Source organism: Chiloscyllium plagiosum, chromosome 15, assembly GCF_004010195.1.
Source record: "Chiloscyllium plagiosum isolate BGI_BamShark_2017 chromosome 15, ASM401019v2, whole genome shotgun sequence".
Classification (NCBI taxonomy): domain Eukaryota; kingdom Metazoa; phylum Chordata; class Chondrichthyes; order Orectolobiformes; family Hemiscylliidae; genus Chiloscyllium; species Chiloscyllium plagiosum.
The window spans coordinates 27,584,119-27,607,446 of record NC_057724.1 but is presented as its reverse complement, the minus strand read 5'-3'; the positions used below and the strand labels follow the sequence as shown (position 1 = coordinate 27,607,446).

General features: G+C 38.4%; 1 protein-coding gene across 2 annotated transcripts in view; it reads left to right on the top strand.

Annotated features, from left to right (window-relative positions):
• Positions 1–22,686, top strand: part of znf711 (zinc finger protein 711) — a 58,612-nt gene extending 35,926 nt beyond the window's left edge. For both annotated transcript variants that reach the window (XM_043704526.1, XM_043704527.1), the window contains 5 exons: positions 7,792–7,950; positions 13,502–13,645; positions 15,859–15,996; positions 19,135–19,278; positions 20,320–22,686. In XM_043704526.1, coding sequence (XP_043560461.1) covers positions 7,792–7,950; positions 13,502–13,645; positions 15,859–15,996; positions 19,135–19,278; positions 20,320–21,497 — 1,763 coding nt within the window. In that variant the 3' untranslated portion in view covers positions 21,498–22,686. The remainder of the gene's footprint in view (positions 1–7,791; positions 7,951–13,501; positions 13,646–15,858; positions 15,997–19,134; positions 19,279–20,319) is intronic.
• The last annotated feature ends 642 nt before the right edge of the window (positions 22,687–23,328 follow it).

Below are 23,328 nucleotides of genomic sequence, written 5' to 3'. Positions count from 1 at the left end.
CTTAGTAAGCCCAGTAGTGAGGGGCAACCTTCATGCTTAATGTCAGAGCAGGAGAATTGAATGCAACCTTTTAAACGTGAAAGCATAATTGCTAATCTACTGTACCACCCAGATTTTTTTTTAACTTTTGATTTTATATAGGATTAATAATCAGGTTTGCAACAATCAATGAACTCTCTAGTCAGGCCGTGATTTCACTTTTCTCTCCTAGGATATTTAATCATAATTTTTTAACAGAAAAGTGTTTTTTGTTGTTATGCTACAGAATTTAATTTATATTTTGTTGAGAACTGTATAATAAGAGGCACAACATAATGATATGTGGAGGTGTACAAAATTGACCTTTTTGCTTTAAGGGATTTGACTTGAATACAATTCAGCTTGATTATGTTAACTTATTCAGCCTCTGGTTACTATACAAATCAACTGATCTAATTTGAACTGTATCAGTCAATTTCTTTGGGAGTCTAATATGGAACTGTTTGTATTGAGCAAAATATTCATGTTACACCAGGATCATTGAATATTTTTCAAGGTGGTTGATGTTTGAAAATAGCCCAGTTGACCTAGTATATTTGAATTTCAGAAACCATTTGACAAGATTCTGTATGCTAAATTGATTTGTAAAAATTGAACTCTTCGGAATTAACATGCAGACTAACTAAGGAATTGGTTGCACCAGAAGACATAACAGCAGAAGGAGGCCATTCTGACCATTCAGACCATCAAGTCCACCAAGTCCACTCTGCCATTCAAAATGATAATGACTGTTCTGATAATCCTCAACTCCATTTTGCTGCTTTTTCCCAATCACCCTTGATCCCCTTGCTGATTAAAAATCTGACTGTCTCAGCTTTGAATATACTTAATGACCAAGCCTCTACATTTGCAGTAAAGCATTCCACAGATTCAGTATCGCCTGAGAGAAGACATTGCTCCTCATTTCTGTATTTAATGTTTGACCCTCATTCTGATTTGAAGCCCTCTGGTCGGAATCTCTCCCAGAAAGGGAAACATTTCTGCATGTATTCTATCAAGTCCCTAAGAATCTTGTATATTTCAATAAGGTCAGCTCTCAATCTTGCAAATTTCATTGAGTACAGGCCAAACCTACTCAACCATCTCTCAGAAGACAGCCTCTTCACACCTGACATCAGCCTAGTGAAACATACTTTGGATTTCCAGTATACCCTTCCTTAGGTAAAGGGCCCAAAACTGTTCATACTATTCAAGTTGTGGTCTGACAAGTGCCTTGTATTGTCAAACCTCAGTAATTTTATATTCCGTTCCCAATTAAATAAAGGCCAATATTCCATTTGCATTCCCTATTATGTACTGAACTTGGATGTTACGTTTTGTGATTCATCCTTTTAGGTGGTTCATGTGTTGTCCTTTCCATATATTAGTAATATGGATGTAGACATTGGGAGAATTGCCTGTAAGTTTGAAGATGACACAAAACTGTCTACTGGATATTAAAACCAGGGATGAGCAAAAGAGCTTTTAGTTACTCCAAATGCAATGGAAAAATAGGTCACTATCTGGCAATGGTAATTTTAATGCAGATAACATTAGATGCATGGTTCTGGGTTAACTTCAAGTAAGTATGTACTTTACAAGGTTCTGGATTAAATTTTGTCGAGTGGGAAAGAGACCAAAGTGTTAGGATAATAGAAAGTAGGAATAGCAGTAGGCCATTTGGCCCTTCAAGCCTCGTCCGCCATTCAATATGATCAGGGCTGACCGACGAAATTAGTACCATTGTTGCAGCTTTCTCCCCATACTATTTTATCCCTTTGGCAATAAGAGCTATATCTAATTTCTTGAAAATGTTTGTTGTGGCCTCAGCCACTTTCCACAGGCTTACCACTCCCTCAGGAAGAAATTTCTCCTCATCTGACTCCTAAAAGGGCTACCCCATATCATTAGATTGTGACCCCTGGTTCTGGGTTCCATGATAATCAGACGCATCTAGTCGCATTAAAGTTTCTGAGATCAACTGTCATTCTTCTAAACTCCAGTGAAGATAGTCCTAATCAATCCAGTCTTCCTCATATTATCAGTCCTCATATAACCATCCCAGGAATGAGTCTGGTTAATCTTCTTTGCACTCCTTCCACAGCCAGAACATCTTTCTTCAAATAAGGAGACCAAACTGCACACAATACTCCAGGTATGGTCTCAATAAGGCCTTGTACAATTGTAGTAAGACAACACCGTTGCTGTGCTTAAAAGTTGTCATTATGCAGGCCAATATACCATTTGCAATCTTCCCTGCCTGCTGCACCTGAATGCTTACTTTCAATGATTGATGTATGAAGACACCCAGGTTTCATTGCACCTTCCCCTTTTCTAATCTATTGACATTCAGATAGTCAACTCTCACAATTGCTATCAGACTGGATATATTCAGATTTATCCATATTATATTTCATCTGCCATGCATTTGACCACTCATTCAACTTGTTCATGACTGTTATTGTCCATGACATGCTAAAGATTCTTGATAGCTTAAAGCTTCAATTATCACTTTACGGTAAGTGGAGCCATTTTACTCAGTAAACTTTGTGGAAATTTGATTAAAATATTTAAAATAATACAAGACCAGATCATACAAAGATTGCAAGTTTAAAGATGGCATTTAAGCAAGCTGGATGGATCTGGACGAAGCAGATCTCCCAGAACACAAAAGAGAAATGCAATACTGCTCACGTGACTGAATGGAGCAAGGGCTGTGACCTAACCAGTTTGCCCTTGTCTCTCATTTTTACATATTCATAAAGGACATCCATTCAGAGAAGGTGCAAAAGTAGAGTGAAATAATTGAAATTCTGCTAGTGGTATGATAGAAATACTTTATGAGGTTGAGAATCCAGCTCATTTTGTGGCAGAATTGGAAAATCTCCATGTTGAACTAATCTTATCCTCTGCTATCTCTGATCTACACATGTTTGAAATTACTAAATATAAAATGCAATCGTACTCATTTCCAAGAATGCACACTTGCTGTGAGCATAAAATTCTGGAATGAGTTGAGCAAGGGAACTCGTTCAGCATTATCAGCATGATAATGCTGAAAATGGAAAATAAATTTATGCTGGAAATGCTCAGCAGTTTTAACAGCATCTTTGGAGAGAAACAGGGCTAATATTTCAGGTCTGCTGAAAGGTTAATCCTGATTTTCTCTCTCTCCAGATGCTGCCAGAGCTTCTGAGTATTACAAGCAGGTTTTTGAAGCTAATTCTGTTTCATTTTAAAGGTTTATGATATTGACATTTCATAAAAGATGTAGAAGCCCATTTCCGTTCATGTAAAAATGTCAAGACATTGTGAAAAACACAATCAAAACCTGTGACTCCTGCCATCAAGAAGACAAAGGGCTGCAGACACATAGGAGCACCACCACCTGCAAGTTGCCCACATGCATTCCCTCACCAGAATCTGGAACAATTCCTGTCTCAGCACCTTTGGTATAGATGCATCACTAAAGGTAGCTCACTAGTACCTTCTCAGCTGCATTTAGGGATAGCTACAAACTCTGACCTTGCCAGTGACACCCACATCACATGGATGACGAAAGAAAAATTAGTGTTTAAAAAAAAAATCCCTTTTATGACAGTACTTTGAATAGACACCTTAAATTCTGGAATGCGATTACAAAATGACAACTACTTGAGATGTGTTTTCTTCCCACAAATTTATAGTAGGATTTTTTTTTTAACTGTAGTTCCTGTTTAGTGGTAATATATTTCTCTTCCTGTTGGATTCATGTACATGGGGAAATTGGGACCTAAACATTTTTTCTTATGCTAAGAACATAAGCAATAACAAGTAAAACAGGACATTGGCAATTAGGAGAAAACTTTACAAAATATTAATTTGGAAATAATGCTTGAGTAACAATGCAAAATAATATTTTCGAGGATATTGCAAATGGGGAAGTTATACACTTTAAGAGCAATAGAAAGGATTGGAATACTGGTGACCGAAGATCTAGGTAGTAAATAGAAAGTTAAGGCACAAGCAGAGCTGTTGAATGATATCGTATTTACAGATTTTGCAGTTTGTGGCACACTCAATGAATTGTTTGTGTCAACTCTGAGAGGAGAGCTAGACAAATCTCTATCGTTAGAAATGATGCACATGGATTGCAGCAGTTCAACAAGGCAGCTCGATACCAAATTCTCAAGGGCAATTAGCAATGGGACATTAATGGCTGGCATGCCAGTGACACCCACATCCCAGGAGAGAATAACAAAAACTGTAGTGTATGCAGAGGATAGTGAAGCTCTTTCATGGGATATTGATTGCACCATAGAATCCTTAAAAAATTAAAACAAGAAGTTATGATGCTGTATTTGATATTTTTGGTACTCTTTAAACATTGGAGAAGTAGTTGAGCTTTGGATTGATGGCAAACGTAATTCTGATGTTAACAAAGATGAAGACATTAATCTAGTGGATCACTTCACACATCCATAATAGAAAATAAACTTTTGGGCATTTTATTCATACCAATGAATGTTTTAAAGTACATTCCGAGGTTAGAGGGAGTAACCAAGTAGGTTTAGAAGTGATAGACCGGGGCATACAAATATGCAGAAATTATCGATACACGAAGCTAAGTTAGTTTAGCAGGGTAATCCAGGTAGAAGGAATTCACTTGAATTTTCAGATGTTTGATATTATTCCTGATTTAAGTTTTAAGCAAGATATAGTAGGCTAGTAAAGATAGAGTTGTCTCAGTGTTTTGAAAACCAGCCTGGACACACATGAGGCAGATTGAATGTATTTTGCTTAGCACTAAAGAATGGTGTTTGCCATTCATTGTGCTTTTAGATACCCATAGGAATTTTGTGGGATTTTGCATGGCAATTTACAGTCACCTGGAGTCTGAAACAGCACGGCCCCCTTCTGCAAAGGATCTGGGACTTGTGAACAGAGCAAGCAACAGCATGTCTCTTCACTCCAGCAGATTGAAAGATGCAAATCAAGGCATGCACAGTCAAAACCAGAAAGTGTAAGTTTAGATAATTTAATGTTTAAACAAAAAAAGTCAAATAGAGAATTAAAGATTGATTGAAAGAAAGATAAGAATTAAGAAGCAAACATCTTTAAATCTCAAACAATAATTCAAATTTGAAGGAATAAGACTCCAGATTTTTGTTTCCAGTGGTAGTGAAATTGTTTGTTATTAATGAAGACTTAAAATGTTCAAATTAATTTATACTTAAATGGACAAGCCATAACTCTGGCACATCTGTAGCAAAGCTTATGGTGAAGCATGATAAATTGGACAACAACTGCAAGTCTGGACACTGAAAGTTGCTGTCCAATTTCACTCAACAATAGTAAGGGTTCGTAGTCTCATTGTTATTCCTACCACAAAATCCAAGCCAATGAAAAGTGCCTGCTTGATTTCTTTTACTATATCATAATGCACCCACTTATTATCCTTTTGGGGAACAATGGCCCAAAGTAGTGGAAGGAATCACTGGTTGATTATCAGCCCATTCGACTGCTTCATGAATGTATTTTGTGTGGCTAACAGGCTCAGGTGGGCATATGAACTTGGAGCTTTTGTTGAACCTGGAGAGGTAGGGTCACGACCATTGTGCTATATGGCCTCAGTTGGTCTTCCCATTACTCCTACTGCAAAATCCAAACAATGAAAAGAACTCAAGGGAAAATGTGACCAGAACCCTTACTATTTACAATATTAGGACAAGGTGTGAATTGCATGACATTTTTTAGCAGCACCTTGATTAGAAATAAGATAAGTATTATCTTTAGAGAGACTTAAATATGAGCTGATATAAGGCACTTGCATGTTAATGTGAATAAATGTAATACTGCATCATGGCACAGGTAGCAGTCATTGTGCATAATATGAAAAAGTTTCTGTCGAAGACCACCCTAAAATGATTCACATGATTATTAATCAAATTAAGTACTAAATTGGTTAGTGTGAGGCAGTTATTCACAACCACAAACCAGACGCTGGTCTTCATTCAAATGACATTGGCTGCAAATCAGAGCATGTTAGTCTGAAAAGTAATGAGATCTATTCAGGACCATTTGACTAATTTAACTAACTGAAGTTATGTTTTGGCTGCCTTAACCCAAACATTATATTCAAAATGTCAATTGAGCCAATGACCAAGATTATTACTATGCCTTGGGGACAAAGTCCTGAAATATAGTTTGAATAATTGAACTTTGTTGAAGGTGCCTTTTGAAATAATGATAATTATGGATGAATTGGAAGTAAGCAAGCTATTCACTTTGGACAGTGAGCATGTGACACAAGGATACCAGAATAAAATTGAGAAGGATCAACAAGGGTAGACAGAGAATTTCTTTTCTTGATGGACAGAATGTGATGTGATGTGATGTTAACTGCAAATGTGTGATGATGTATTAGCAAAAAGTGTTCCTTGGATTTTTCTTTTTAGTACTCCTTTTAGACATTTAATATTCTTCCTTTAGATCTTTATACTCCATTCCACATCCAGGAAACATGTAGGTGGCTTGCTCCCAGGCTTCTGCCAATGCTGGCTTGATCTGGCTACCAGGATGCGAGTGATAGCAGCTTGCGGTGGCCTCTGTTTAACTTCCTGTAGGCATCAACCCTGATGGCATGACTGAGATTGGGAAATTACATGTTGGAATCATGGCTGCAGATACTCGTTTCCCCCCACCCAACTACTGATACTGCACTTATTGTTTTTGATGGTGATAGTTTTATTTCATTATAAGCTACTTTGATTTTGATTGTACAAATCATATAATCTTTGTACTTATTTGTAGGCATGTCTTTAACAATGGTAAAATGTACATGTTTGCACATAATCACTGATTTAACATTTACAAGTCAGTCAACAGAACTGAAAGTAGAAAATAATATTTTGAATAGAATAACCTTTTCAAGGGATTTTTATGCAGAATATCTTTTCAAAATTTGGATTTATTAGTTTTGCTGTTACATACAAAATGTAATGGGGTGACTGCAGGCAGCTGTAAATCAACTAAATCACTTTGTTTAAAATAAATTAGCTGTTAACAACTCAGATTGTTATTAAATCTTCAGCAGTCTAAAGAAATATTGTAATGGAGCCTAAATTGGATATTGTTACTTATTAAACTCTAGTTTTCACCTACATGCTGCGGATATATCCCTCTATAGTGATTTTTGTTCAAATCCAGAGTCCATCGTTGTCATAAGCAAAAATAATTTTTTTCACAGTTTAAAGCATGTGGTCTTAGGTGACAATAATATTATACTTTGAAAAGTGTTATTTAGATGGCAACTTATTATTAATTTGAAGAAAACATTTTTAAAACTTTTTTAAAATTTTCATTAATATTTTCTTGGTTTCACCTATTTCAATTGATCTATTTTAATATTTATGTGCAATTAATGTTCATAGTATTGAAACAGTTGCTAAGCCTAGCATTATTAGATTATTGAACCAACATACAGGGTTTGAATGGCAAAATTCACAAATGTTTCACTGATAAAATGAGTTCCCATATATGTAGCTTGGTTCAGAAAGTCAGCTCAGTTGATGTTGGTGGTGTTCATTCTCTGTCAGTTGCTAGTACAGAACCCCTAATTTCACATCTGCTTGGTTTTTGTAGCTCTTGGTTAATAATTTGTGAATAAGTTTTAGCATATGATTTGTCATGATTCCATAATGGAGGTATAATTTAAACTCAATGCCAGTTTATCCAACAGCTTGTAAAAGATTTCTGATGTGTTATAACTGTTCCTATAACTGTTTTATGCAGTAGGTGATGTTGGAGAGAAGCTGGACCAGATGGGAGATGCACCAATAAAAATAAGCACTGATATTGAGCAAGATGATTCTTCCAAAGAAGATGGGTTTGGAGCTGAGGTCATCAAAGTGTATATTTTTAAAGCTGAACCAGAAGATGATGTAGAAATAGGTAAATATTAAGGTTTAATAGTGTATGCAATTCAATTTTTTTTAATGAAGGTACACAAACTATTTCCTCTACTAATTTTACAATGAACCAAAGGTGAAACAAAAGCAGTGTGAAAACTTGACCTAATGCATTAAAAGGCTATTAGGCATATGAGCTAACAATAATTAGCCAAATTTTTATAACTATTTTAGCCAGAATGGTGTGAAAAAATAAGCTCCACTGTTTCTTTATTAGAAACATTCATACTTATGTCTGGATTCTTCCCTAATTTTAATGGACATCAGAACTGAAATCCAGAATGCATTTATTTTCCACGGCACTGACCAGTCTCTATCATATGACATCTCTGGATGCTATTCCATACTGTGGTGAATGGGAAGGCTGATTGAAAGTTCAGGCCTGCAATTCTATTACAAGTACCTAAATGATAACTGAAAGAACTGCAGATGCTGTAAATCAGAAACAAAAACAGAAATTGCTGGAAAAGCTCAGTAAGTCTTGCAGCATCTATGAAGAGAAATCAGACTTAACATTTTGGGTCTGGTGACCTTCCACAGAACTGATGGTAGCTCGGAAAATGTCAGCTTATATGCAAAAGATACGGTGAAAGGAATAAACAATAGGTGGGGATAGAGCCCAAAGAGAGTGAACAACAATTGGACAAACAAAGGAGTAAATAATGAATTGGATAAAAGGGTGAATAGTTCTTAATGGAGAAGGGCTTTTGCCCGAAACGTTGATGTTCCTGCTCCTCGGATGCTGCCTGACCTACTGTGTTTTTCCAGCACCACTCTGATATAAACTCTGGTTTCCAGCATCTGCAGTCCTCACTTTTGCCATTAGATACTACCTATTGTTAACCGCGATGTGTGATGTGTGGCATTGGGGGCTAGGACATGGGGAAAGTTCAAGCCCAAAAATTATCGATATTGAGTTCAGAGAGTTGCAGGATCCCCATGTGGAAAATGAGGTGGTGTTCTTCCAGCTTGTGCTCAGCTTCACTGGAACCCTGCAGCAAACCTGAGACAAAGATGTCGGCTAGGAAACCAGATGGTGTATTAAAGTGGCAGGCAAGGGTGTTTTCTGAAGCATTGACCCCATCTATACTTCATTTTCCCAATGTAGTAGAGACCAGATGTGAGCAGTGAATGCAGTAGACTGGATCCGAGTGGATGATCCACCTCGGCCACCTTCAGTAGACCCCAGCATTACAGATACCAATCTTCAACCAATTCGATTCACTCCACATGATATCCAGAAACAGTTGGAAGCACTGGATCCTGCAAAGGATAGGGTCCTGACCACATTCCGGCAATAATATTGAAGACTTGTGTTCCAGAATTTGCCGCTCGCTTGTCCAAGCTCTTCCAGTACAGTTACCACACTGGTATCTATCTGACAATGTGGAAAATTGCCAAAGTTTGACCTGTGCATGAAAAGCAGGACAAATCCAATCCGGCCAATTACCAACCCATCTGTCTACTCTCGATCACCAGTAAACCGATGGAAGGTGTCATCAACAGTGCTATCAAGCAGCATCTACTCAGCAATAACCTGCTCGGTGACACCCAGTTTGGGTTCTGCCAGACCTCAGTACAGCCTTGGTTCAAACCTGGACAAAAGAACTGAATTCCAGAGGTGAAGTGAGAGTGACATCAAGGCTGCATTCGACCAAATGTGGCATCACGGAGCCCTAGCAAAACTGGAATGAATGGGTATCGGGGGAAAATTCTCCAGTGATTAGAGTCATACCTGGCACAAAGGAAGATGGTTGTGGTTGTTAGAGGTCAGTCGTTGAGCTCCTCAGGGTAATGTCGTCGGCCCAACCATCTTCAGCTGCTTCATCAATGACCTTCCCTCCATCATAATGCCAGTATTAGGTTGTTCACCAATGATTGCACAATGTTCAGCACCGTTGCAAGTCCTCCGACACTGAGGCAGTCCGTATCCAAATGCAAAAACGTCTGGACAATATTAAGACTTGGGCTGGCCAGTGGCAAGTAACATTTGTGCCACACAAATGCCAGGCTATGACCATCACCAACAAGAGATAATCTAATCACTGCCCTTTGACATTCAGTGGTGTCACCACCACGATCAACATCCTGTTAGTTATCATTGATCAAAAACTCAACTGGACACATCACATAGACGCAGTGGCTACAAGAGCAGGTCTGAGACTAGGAATACTGTGGCAAGTAACTCTCACCTCCTGACTTCCCAGAGCCTGTGCACGATTTACAAGGCACAAGTCAGGAGTGTGATGGAATACTTCCCACTTGCCTGGATAAGTATAGCCCCAATGACATTCGAAAAGCTTGACATCATCCAGGGCAAAGCAGCTCACTTGTTTGGCACTGCATCCACTCCCTCAACCACCAATGTCAGGGCAGCACGGTGGCTCAGTGGTTAGTGTTGCTGCCTCACAGCACCAGGACCCGGTTCGATTCCAGACTTGGGGGAACTGTCTATGTGGAGTTTGTACATTCTCCCCGTGTTTGTGTGGGTTTCCTCCCACAATCCAAAGATGTGTGCAGGTTAGTTGAATTGTTCGTGCTAAATTGCCTGTAGTGTGCAGGAATGTGTAGGTTAGGTACATCAGTCAGGATAAACATAGGATAGGGAAAGATGGGTTATTCTTCAGACGGTCAGTGTGGACTTGTTGGGCTGAAGAGCCTGTTTCCACACTGTAGGATTTTTTTCTTCTTCTAGTTCAACACTCCGTAGCAGCAGTGTGTACTATCTACAAAATGCACTGCAGAAATTCACCTAAGATCCTCAGACAACACCTTCCAAACCCGCGACCACTTCCATCTAGAAGGGCAAGGGCAGCAGATATATGGAAACTGCACCTTCAAGTTCCCCTCCAAGTCACTCATCGTCCTGACTTGGAAAATAATCGCAGTTCCTTCATTGTTTCTGGATCAAAATCCTGGAATTCTGTCTTTAATGGCACTGTGGGTCACCCCATATCAGCTGGACTGCAGTGGTTCAAGAAGACAGCTCACTACTTTCTCAAGGACAACTCGGGGTGGGAAATAAATGCTGGCCAGCCAGCAATGCCCACATCTCACAAAATGAATAAATTTTAAAAAAGGACTAAATTACATGAAGTGCAGGTAAAGGGTTGCTTCACCTGGCAGGTATGTTTGGGGTCTTGGATACTGAGGAGGGAGTATGATAGAGTAAAGCAGCACCAATGATAATAGTGATATATCAGAGAAAGGGTTATGGGTGGGGGCTAGAAAAGGACTGCAATAGAAATGTTCCACCTACCCTATGAAGAGAGACAGGCATAACTTAGTCTTGGCTTCTGACAGTTGGGAAAGAATAAAGGGGGAAAGAATCACTGGGCACTACAAGGTATAAAACAATCCACAATGACTGGGGAACAATGGCAGTGCAGACCATCACTCAGGAGGGAGAAAAATATTGCTGTAGTTTTAGTTTCAGAATGTGGTTAGTGGAGCGGATTGGGCAGTCACAGTAGAACAGAGAAGCATTTCTGTTCCTGCCTGCTTTGGCTGCCTAATGTTCAGAGTAGACCAGTGTTAGATTTTCATTAAAGTCATAGTTGCACTATGGGAACCTGATTTAAATGTTAGAACAAACTGTTTGGTGTATCAACCAGGAAATAAACATGGCATACAACACCTTGCTGGCAATAAATAGGTTGATGGCTAGTTGACTTTGCATTATGCAATTTAAAATGTTTACCAACCTGTTTCAGAAAGCATAGATCAATTTTCTTACCCCACCCTATCACTTTGAGCATGGAAAGCTGTTTTCAGCCCAGAGATAATTCGAACAGGTACATCAACAATAACACTGAGACCTAGACTATTTGCACTCAACAGTGAGTGAATGATGCTTACACCTGCCCGGAGAACTTACACTGTGGTTTGCAGTTACCATTTGAAGGAGAACAGAATCCTGTGTGGGGAATCTGGAATCTCCGCGAACAAGGCCAGCAAAAGTGTTTCTCTTCAACCAATCGGATTCAAGAATTCTTAATGAGACCTGCAGGTAGTGCATGTTGGAATATTTAATTCCACGTAATATAGAGAAACTTTGATGATCCGCACGAGATGAGCGGGCACTATTTCGTCCAGATAATTGATTATTCAGTTAATTGATTCAATGCCTCTCTCCTGGGGCTCAGAGTTTTCTGAAGTTTCTTTTTTCCTTGCTCTGCCTGCAGTTCTCCCTCTCTCTGTCTTGGGGTTTGTTTCTGAGCAGACACACACTTTTGTGTAAGTGACCTGCAGCATTGCTCCCATCCTCGTCAGTTCAATGGGATTGACAAAACGAGCACTTGCTAAGTCCTCTCCCCGTTCAGGAGACTAGGCAGCAGCACACTGGCCCCCACCCCGTGCCTCATGCGCCCCCACCCTGCTCTCCGCCCCCCCCCATGCACCCCCACTTCCACCCCATGCGCAACCCTAACCCCATCCAACCCCGCCTCCATCCGCACCCCCAACCCTGCACCCTGTCCGCCCCCACCCACATACCGCCCCTCCTGTCCGCACCACCGGCCCCCCGTCTGCGCCACCCACCCCCCTGGCTGCCTGATTGGATACTAACAGTGAGACTGCTGCTGCTGCCTTTGGTGACGGGGGGTGCTGTCTACAAATAACATGCGCACGCGCACACACACACACACACACACACAACTTTTTACTGCGACTTTTTGTCAAGTTCCACCTTTGCCCTGCACAGGACAATGTTGGAGAGGGGGTGGGGGAGGGGTTCAGGGTAAATGCCTGTGTAGAATTCCAGGGAAAATGTGGGGAGAGGGAGAAAGGATGAGCAGTCAGTCATTTGGAGACTCTGCATGGGCTCCTATCAACGCCTCGGACTGTTCTCAGCAGCATTTCAGTAAGCCGAATTCATTTTTAATCATTGTAAACAAAAGATGCGATCAGTGTTGGAAACACCACTTTGATGTAATGTTTCTATTGGGACCTTGTGATCTCATTCGGATAATTCAATATTCGGATAATTGATATTCAGATAATCGAGGTTCCTCTGTATGTACAGATGTGAACGGAAAAGAGATGAGAGGCAACAAAAATATATTTCAATTATTTTACATTCAAGGTTTTAATGTCTAACTTTATAAATAAAATAAGACTCCAAGTATGTAAAAGTGACTTGGAAAGATTGTAACTTGGGAAATTTTACACAAAACTTACATTTCAATGAGTTGGCTTTTCTCTGTCATGTTACATTGGTACATATTGAAGCTTCTTTCCCATCAATTGTTTGAATGCGTATTTATGAAACTGCAGGCAGTTCAGAGAAGGCATTGTTCCTGAATGCTGTTTTTTTTTTGAAGTGTGAACTTAGCATTTACTGAAATGAAATTTAAGCTGTCTTAGAGGAAATTTGTTCACATTTGAAATTCTGAACTAATTTGTACAGTCTACTTCCTAATAACGCCTTTCAGGCTTTTTGGTTCATCGCTTTTCATCTTAGTGCATTGTCGACAGCAGAATAATAATGTAAGTTGATTTGAGTTTTTCTTTAAAATCTGTTTTCTTATTTGAAGGTGAAACTGAAGTTATTACTGAGAGTGATTATCAGAATGGTCATACCATAGCTGGAGTACTTGAACAAGGAACTGTTGGTAGAATGCCTCGGGAAAAGATGGTTTATATGGCTGTCAAAGACCCAGCTCAGGAAGATGATATTAGTAAGAAATTTTATGTACAGTTTCTATTTGAGTGTTCATTCAAAAGCGAACTATAGTTTATTTAAAAATAATTAATTTAGCCATGTTACCTGGTAAATAACCCTCTGACTAGAGTTCAGATAAGTAACTAATTGTGGACTTAGTTTAGCCATCTTTCAGAAAGAAGTGATATTTGCTCTTTCTAAGTAATCTAATCTAATCTATGTGCAGTTATGGAAATCTAACATCCTAGGTCCTTTGTTCAACCTGAGACAATAGTGCTTACTGACTTGCTGTGTTCTTTTTAGAATTAGAAGAAAGGCCTCATGAACAAAGTGTGACTATACGTCAAAACAGAAATTAAAATAAGATGAGGGATTGTATAAAGTTTGAAAAATGTTTACATTTTAAATAGTTCTTTTAAAATGCAAGCCAAATGACTGTCTTGCTGTGTCAATTAACTTGTATTAAATTGAAAGTAATTATTTTTGAATGTGAAAGATGTTTTGATCAACACTTCTCAAAACTGTATAGTATAAGAGCTGCTTGGACTTGAAAGAAATTTCCAGATTCTATTTTGTGAGCCAGTTATACACATCCATAACATTTTTTGGCAGTTTGCAATGGTTTCTGTAACTTAATATGACACTGGGTTATTTGGCACTGCCTAGATGTTCAGTGGAGGTAAAATAAATTGAATAATGGAAATTCAGTGTTGGTGTTAGTATATGGAAAATGTAATGATATTTCTGATGGAGACCCTTCGTCAGAACTGCAACATGACAGCTAACTTTAATGGATAGGCAACAATGAGGAAAGGCATTGAGAAAACACAGGCATTAGCTTAGACACTGTAAATGAGTTTAAAGGCCTGGAACTCATTTCAGAATGTTATGAAAAATTTTGACGTTTTGTGTGACATACAAATGCAATTTCAGTTAGTTATTCTTCAGCTACTCTTGTGTTTATATTCTTATTGCTATACTTGACCCTCTCTTTGTGTTGCCCCATCGTGATACAGGACTATGTTATCCACTGAAACCATATGTATTGAATGAGGGGTATTGTGTTTTGTAGTCTTTATGCTGAGTTTTTTTTGTATGTGGATCCTTTATTTTTCTTTTCAAAAAATAAACTTGCATCATAGCATATTTTTCAATTGAAGTATTATTGGTTATACCTGCACACTGAATTTGAAAGAGCAGCAAAACAAGATTGAATATTGAGGCATCAATGATAGGCAAAATAACTTGCATCTTTCAAAGGAAATTTTTGGCAATGTTATTCAACTTTATTGGGATAATTGTGTAACTGCATTATCTCCCAGAAAAGAATATATTTGTGATACATTTTTAAGTGTTTAACTAATGTTTGAAAATTGCTATGAATTATGCACTTCAGCATCTTGTTTTGAACTCCTACACTGGTGTTAAGTACTGAAATGTGTAGGGTTCTCCTTACAGACCTGACTGAAGTTATTTAATTGACTTCCAGTGCTCACCAATGTACTTTCTGTTGATAAATTAAACTGCTGATTTTAAAACTTCTTCATAAATTGCACTAATTGTACTAGATTTTAAAGGAACAATACATATTGGACTAAGTCTTCTCTCCATATCATCAAAATCTAAAATCTAAATATCTTAATTGCTGGGATAAACAGATTTTTGGTGTCTTAGGGAATCAAAGTATAGGGGAAGCTGGCAGGAAAGTGAAATTAAAATTCAAGGCTAGCTAGAATTGCAGTAAAAGGCTGAGCAGGCTTATCAAACCATAGGGTCTTCTGCTGTTCTTGTGTTCCACCAACCCCTCATCACCTCTCTCGCCCCCTGACTCAACACACTCTCCTGCTGCTAATATATACTCCTTCAGCCCTTCCCATAACTTGATTGATTGCTTCCTCACTTGCTCACATGCTTAGTCTCAGACTTGAGACCATTAGCTTCCATGTTGAAAACATTTTAATTTCATGTGAAGTGGGGTGATGTCTTTTCTTGTCCTGACATTTTTGGCACTCCGTAGTCTTTCTCAGGGTTGGCTGCACTGACCCATTGATACTTCAGCCTGGATTGGAAACCCTTATTGAAAAAGCACAAATATTGTCAGAAAGCTCTGCAGCCAGTGGTAATGCACAAAATGTTGATGTTGACTGGAAGATGCTTCATCAATTAACTTTTTAAAACTGCAAAATGTTGAATCACTTTACACTAAAGTATTATTCATGTGTTATGCAGATTGTGCTGATATCGCTGATGAAGTTTACATGGAGGTTATTGTTGGAGATGAGGAGGCAACAACAGTCCATGAACCACCGATAGAGGATTCTGGCATTAACAAAGCCTTTGTACCTGTCGCATGGGCTGCTGCATATGGTAAGAAATCTGAGGCTTAGCATTTCTTTTCACGTGCAGTGAAGAGAAAGCAGAAAGACTATTCCACACAGTATAGAGGAATCTCGACTCTCCGAATATTGGATTATCCGGCAAGATTGCAAGATCCCGATGCTCGGCTAAACTATGTTATCCAACATTCGATTACCTGAAATTTGATTAACTGAATGGAACGTTGCCTGCCCATGTCCTTCAGATAATCAAGGTTCATCTGTAAATGGAAAATGGTAGATTACTTGAGATTACAATCCTTAAAAAATGGAAAAAATGGAAAAATAGCTAGAGACCAAAGATATAATAATGCGTAGTTAGAAAGGAAAAATCTTGTTTGACCAAAATCATTGAAGTGTTTGAAGACTGTTACAAGGGTAATAGTTTGTTTTTACTTTCAAGAGTCAGGGGAAAATATAAGGATGAGGGGCCACAGTTGTATGCAGTGTATAATAATAAGGATCTAGACTTCAAAGTCAATTATACAACTTCCATCTTCTTGTCAGTCAGAAACTGGGTGTACCTGTTGGAGGTGTGTTGGATCCCCATGCACTGACTACATGATACTTGCCCAGAACATTTTTAAACTCCCATTGGGAAAATTGCCCTACATTTGACACCCTCTGATAAAGTCCCCAACTCTAATTTAGAGTTGAAGACTTCAGAGGGTTCTGACTTACCTCTTGTAGTATTACCCTGGAAATGTTACAGATATCAAAACCTGCACTAACTCCAGGCTAACTATATAACTGACTCAATTAAATATTCGTATCGACCCCAACCACTGCCTCCAACACATGATCCACTTTACTATCTCATTCACTTACCTGCCCGTATGCCACCTACCACTGTTCTTTGGACAATCATCATGAACTTATAACATTTACTTGTTTCTTTCTCCACAGTTTTCCAGCCTTATCTGTCTTTGCTGCAGATCTCCAGCATCCATAGTATTTTGATTTTACTTTCTTGTAAGACCTTAACTATTTTGTGAGATAATGGCAAAAATAGCCATTTATATCCCATTCTGAACTAACTACCACAAATTTACCATTACTATCCTTGAGGACATACACTGAATTCCTATCAAGCAACATATTAAATTTAAACTCCATGCTTGTTTTAGCATTAATCTTATGTTTGTAATCTCCTCATGATTTGTGTATTCGCTCACTCTGACTAGCTTTTGAGGAATGTTTTTCTCTCTTTATACCACACTGATTCTGGAACCATTAAGCCTGCCCTCTGGAGCTCCTCGGCTAACTCGGTGTGCCACTCAGTCTTGAATTTCTCCAGTCAGAACTGTCATAATGCTCATTTAGTCAGATTTAATTCACCAGACTGTTGCTCCTAATTCCTTCTTCCATTGTCAGCATCCACTTTCCTATCTGATTCCACGTATGAAGCCTTGCAGCAAGTTTTTCACTAAAGTTGCTAATTTAATGCAGGCTCAAAGTTCTAGCTTCTGTTTTCAAATAGCATGGTGATCCTACTGAGTACATAATTTGTAGGTGCTTCGTGAGGACAGTTATTTAGCCTACTGGCACTCTGGCTGTTGTTTGAATAACGGCTATGTCAGTAAGTTGTTACAGGATGTCCGGCACCTTTAGCTAGTGAAGGAATATGTTCCAAGAGAAAAGGTATTCAGAAAAAATTGAGGTCACTTTTTTTTTGTCCATTGGTTAAAAACATTATTTGATATATGATTAATTGCGTCTTTGTATTGAACCATACAAACCAGAACTTTTAGAAGTGTAAACATAATTATAGAATAGATAATAATATAACTGATGGATTCAAAATTGACTCTCTATTTTTGCTTCATTATGTCCTCCATTCACCCACACATGAAGAATGACTGTGTGTGTAAGCTGCATGAACCTGATAGCCAATTATTTCACCTCCCATTTAGAAGAGAGAGTCTAGAAAATGTTGAGAACCTTCTATATCTTGGCAACCACCTCTTTCAAAAGATCACCATTGTCAAGAAGATCCAACACTGGTTTAGCTATGCCAAATCGACCTTCTACAGATTATGGCAATGAGTGTCTTAACAACAAAGACCTTTGTAAATCAATTAAAGTCCTGTACAGTTTTATTGTCGCTGCATCGCGACTGCAGTGAGACCTGGACTGAGTATAAGTAAGCCACTAGAAAAATTCCATCAGCAATACCTCTACCTTTGCTGATCCTTTAGATTAATAACACTCACATCACACAAATGCCAGGCAATGACCATTTCCAATACGAGACAATGAAATCAGTGCCACTTGACATTCAGTGGTGTTACCCTCACTGAATCTCCCAGTATCAACATCCTTGGCAATACCATTGACCAGAAACTCAACTGGATTTGTCACATAAACACAGTGGCAACAATAACAGAAATACTGTGGTGAGGAACTCATCCTCTGACTCCCCAAAGCCTGTCCACGATTTACAAGGCAAGTCAGGAGTGTGATGGAATATTTCCCACTTGCCTGGATGAGTGCAGTTCCAACAACACTCAAGAAACTTGTCTATCCAGGACAAAGCAGCCTGCTTGATTGGCGCTGCATTCACTCCCTCCACCATCGATGCTCAGTAGCAGCAGTGTGTACTGTCTACAAGATGCATTGTAGCAATTCACCAAGGATCCTCGGGCAGCCCCATCCAGACGCATGGCCACTTCCATCTAGAAGAACAAGGGCAGCAGATAAATGGAAACAGCACCACCCTCAAATTTCCCTCCAGGTCAGTCACCATCCTGACTTGGAAACATATCACCATTCCTTCATTATTGCTGGGTTAAAATCCTGGAATTCCCTCCCTAAAGGCATAGTGGGTGAATCCACAGCAGGTGGACTGGAGTGGTTCAAGAAGGCAGCTTACCACCACCATCTCAAGGGCAACTAGGAGTGAGAAATAAATGTTGGCTAGGCCAGTGATGTCCACTTCCCACAAAATGATTTTAAAAAAAAATGTTAAATTTGTTTTTTGGAAGGAAATGCTACTATTTGCAGAAAGAAAAAAAATCTTTGGTATTAATATGTTTGTTCTGAAAAATATTTGAATGTATAAGATGCATTGTTATGAAAAATTTATTGATATTAGTTACGTTACTTTCAAAGTTGCATTGTTTTCCCCAAGGTAACAATTTTGAGACAAAGATAGAAAACAAGAATGGCACTTCAAGTCAGTTCCTACAAATAAGTGATAGCACAAGCACTACCAGAGTGTTAAAGCAAAAAGCAAGGAAGAAGAGAAGGGGTGATGGCAGACAGTGGCATACAGGTAAGTGTAGTTGCTCATTGGGAATCAGTGGGCTTTATCTGTACCATTAAAAGCAAATGTTCCAGTCCAGTTTCTTTTCTCAGATTTCAATAAGAATTAATGTTTCAAAGCAGACTGTACATTATCAAAAACCGGTACTTGCTCATTGGACTTGACTCTTAAAATAGTAAAGGGTTTATTAAACAAATAGATAAGTAAGACTTAATAATGTGCATTTAATAGTCCAGAACAATATGACTTAATTGCAACACCTAACTGAGGTTGAGTCTGCAGTAAATGACGAGTGTGAGAAATGTAGAGGAATGCCAGCTATAAAGTACGTAACCTTAAGAAAGAATGTAGTCTATAGATGGAGGTAAACAGGGCCAATCATTCATCTGTAAATTCAACTTAATAGGTCATTTATTGCATCTCTCTGTGAGAGGGTATACTTAGATCCATCTTTGTAATCTGTATCCTGTGCGTACATTGAGTATCTCACCAAGTGCAACTACTTTTCACAAGGAGAAAATTAAGGAAGGTTGTCTTCAAAAGTTAGTTATCCATGATGTCTGATATTGTGGCATTGTCCAAAAAGCATTTTCCGCATTATTGTACAGTATACAAGGCATGCCCCTTGAAGGCTATCAATTTAACTACTCCAGCTGGAAAAACTTTCATTGGTATTTCTTGCATTTTCTTATGTGTCTGTAAATGTTTCCCATGGGATCTTTGTCAACAAACTTAGCAGATTTATGGCCTTTGTCTAAGGTACAGTAATGGCTGTTTTTAACTTCTTTTGGATGCAAAAGGGTTTCTTCCTCTTCCATGCAGCAAAATTAGATGTGATCACAATATGGTCAGGGAATTCAAAAACCAACCCATTTGTAGGTTAGTTCACTTTAGAGCAATTTATTTTACCTCAAATTTATAGATCCTAGAATCCTATCAGTTGTTTAGTCTATTTTCATTTTTCAAGCAACAATAATATAAAGATTGTATTCACTTTGTTACATGAAGGTGAAGAAAGCTTGCTCATTAATTTTTTTCTTGTTTTTAAAGCTGTCATCATAGGTCCTGATGGACAGCCCATAACAGTATACCCATGTCACATCTGTGGAAAGAAGTTTAAATCGAGAGGTTTTCTAAAAAGGCACATGAAGAACCATCCTGAGCAGACAACTAAAAAGAAGTATCAGTGTACAGACTGTGACTATACAACAAATAAAAAAGCAAGTTTTCATAATCACCTGGAAAGTCACAAGCTCATCAACAAAGGAGAGAAAACATATGAATATAATGAGTATGGAAAACGATTTGCTCAGGCAGGAGTGGTAACTGCTCACAAACTGGTCAGTAGGGAGAAAGAAACTAAAATGCATAAATGTAAATTTTGTGATTATGAGACAGCTGAACAGGGTCTTCTCAATCGCCATCTATTGGCAGTGCACAGCAAGAATTTTCCACACATCTGTGTGGAGTGTGGAAAGGGATTCCGTCATCCATCAGAACTCAAGAAGCATATGCGAACTCACACAGGAGAGAAACCATACCACTGCCAGTACTGTGAATACAGGTCCGCTGATGCTTCTAATCTGAAGACCCATGTGAAAACTAAGCACAGCAATGAGCTGCCATACAAATGTGACCACTGTCCTCAAACATTTTTGGATGACAAAGATCTGCAGAAGCATGCCACTTTATTTCAGGCACACAGGACACATCAATGCCCACATTGTGACCACAGAAGCTCCAACTCTAGTGACCTTAAACGTCATATCATATCTGTACACACCAAGGAATTCCCACACAAATGTGAAGTATGTGATAAGGGATTTCATCGTCCATCAGAGCTGAAGAAACACATGTCAACTCACAAGGGTAAAAAGCTTCATCAGTGCAGGCACTGTGATTTCAAAATTGCAGATCCTTTTATACTTAGCCGCCATATTCTTTCAGTCCATACTAAGGACCTTCCTTTTAAATGCAAAAGGTGTAAGAGAGAATTTCGGCAGCAAAGTGAGCTTAAGAAGCATATGAAGACACATAGTGGCAAGAAAGTTTACCAGTGTGAATATTGTGAATATAGTACTACAGACGCTTCAGGCTTCAAGCGTCATGTAATATCTATTCATACAAAGGACTATCCTCACCGTTGCGAGTTTTGCAAAAAAGGCTTCCGTAGGCCATCAGAAAAGAACCAGCATATAATGCGGCATCATAAAGAGGCTATAATGTGACGCACAGACAGGAAAATGTTTTACGCAAAATTTAGTAACATAATTAATTGGCACAGCTCGTGAACTGTTTCTCCTGGTCTCAACTTGAATGTTGTTTCTCAACCTACCTTTCATTCTTTGTATTATAAGTTTTTAAAAGGTACAAAAGTTGGGAAGAGGAGTCAGTTGTACAAATGTTTTGGTTTCTTCACACAATCTGACTAGTAGTATTCTGGTTTGCCATAATTGTGAAGCCATTCTGCGAGTTCTGTGTTCTTGACAACTTGACTCAAGTTTAATTCACATGCAGTTGAAAAATATTGTATTCTATGCTATTCTGTGAAACTCATAATTAGATCCTTTAAAATTGTTTCCATTTCATCGTTAATCCTGGTAAATATCTGATTCATGGGACAGATGTTAAAAATCTATTTTTAACTTTTAATTCAAAATAAACCCCAATAGTGATTTTTAACAAATAGCCCGGCAAGTGCAGGTACAGCCCAATTTCCAAAAAGCTTAATGAAAAGACTGGTTCAATGGATGCAATGGAACTCCTTTTGATTCACTCCTTACAGTTGCTACAGCTTCCTACAGACTTGTATTTTACCAAAGCAAATGTAGCTCAATGTAACCAATGTGGATCTGTGCCATACCGTTGAGAATTGGACTGCTTTCTCTTATATGGCATGTGTGATTCTGTGCATCCCTTTTCAAATACTTTTAATTTGCATATTATAATATGGGAGTACTTTATGAATCAAGCAAGTTGGTTCAGGGCTATTTAATCGATACAAATCTTGTTTTGACATTGTTATGCATATAATGTATAAGAAGTGGTATGATGGATATAGTTTTTTTTAGCTGGTTACTGCTCACACATTAAATGGTTGTTCACTTTGTGAATTTTTAACTTTATTCATTGTGTTGTGGTAGTTCTTTTGTGTTTTTTCAAATGTTGACAATTTTTGTTTTGCACCAGATGAGAATCAGTTGCTCGAGAATTCAAAATGTTCTATTTCCAAAATTCAAAATGTTAATTTAGTAATGCCTCTTAGATTAAAAAAAAACACGTGTTTTATGTGACTGTAAAGGTTGTACACTCTGTAAAATAAGAAATCTTTTGTCACTGTTCTGTGGGATTACTATTTCTAAATGTTCTTAATGTGATGAGTAAATCAATAAATTGCATCTGTTGCACTGAAAGTTACTTCATTGTCAGTTCTACAAGTCCTGGCAGCCCAGCCACACATCAATTTTTGGAAATGCTTTCCAAACAATTGTATTCCTTCATTATTAATTTATTTAATCCTGTTGACTGCACTGCTATTAGAACAGTAAAGGTAAAGTTGCTATAGTTCTAAAGGAGCATAGAGCTGCTCTCAGAGAGAGTGAGAGTTTAACCTGAGGGTAAGGTGGGACCTTATTTGTAACCTCAGCCAGTGTAGGAATTGCACCCATGCTATTGGGATCTCTGTACATCACAAACCAGCCATCCAGCCAACTAAGCCAGACACCTCCCCACTCTCTGAAAGATTACATCTTTTATGTTTACAAATTATACAATAGGCTTTGTGAAAGTCAGAGAAGCCATCAAAATGGACTAAGCCAATGTGCTAAGCACTCTCAAGTATTTAGCTGGGCACTTAGCTTAGTAAAGTAATTTGCTAAACTTAGATCCACATTCGCAATTTTAAAAAAAAATCATCAGCATTTATAACCCTCTTCTTGAATGAATGTTGTGAATAAAGGGCACCTAATATTGAAACCTGAGACTCCTACATGTAATCACTCTATTACTATCCCCTACTATCTCCTTCAATTTGTGTTTTGTTGTGTCGTTCTTCAGTCC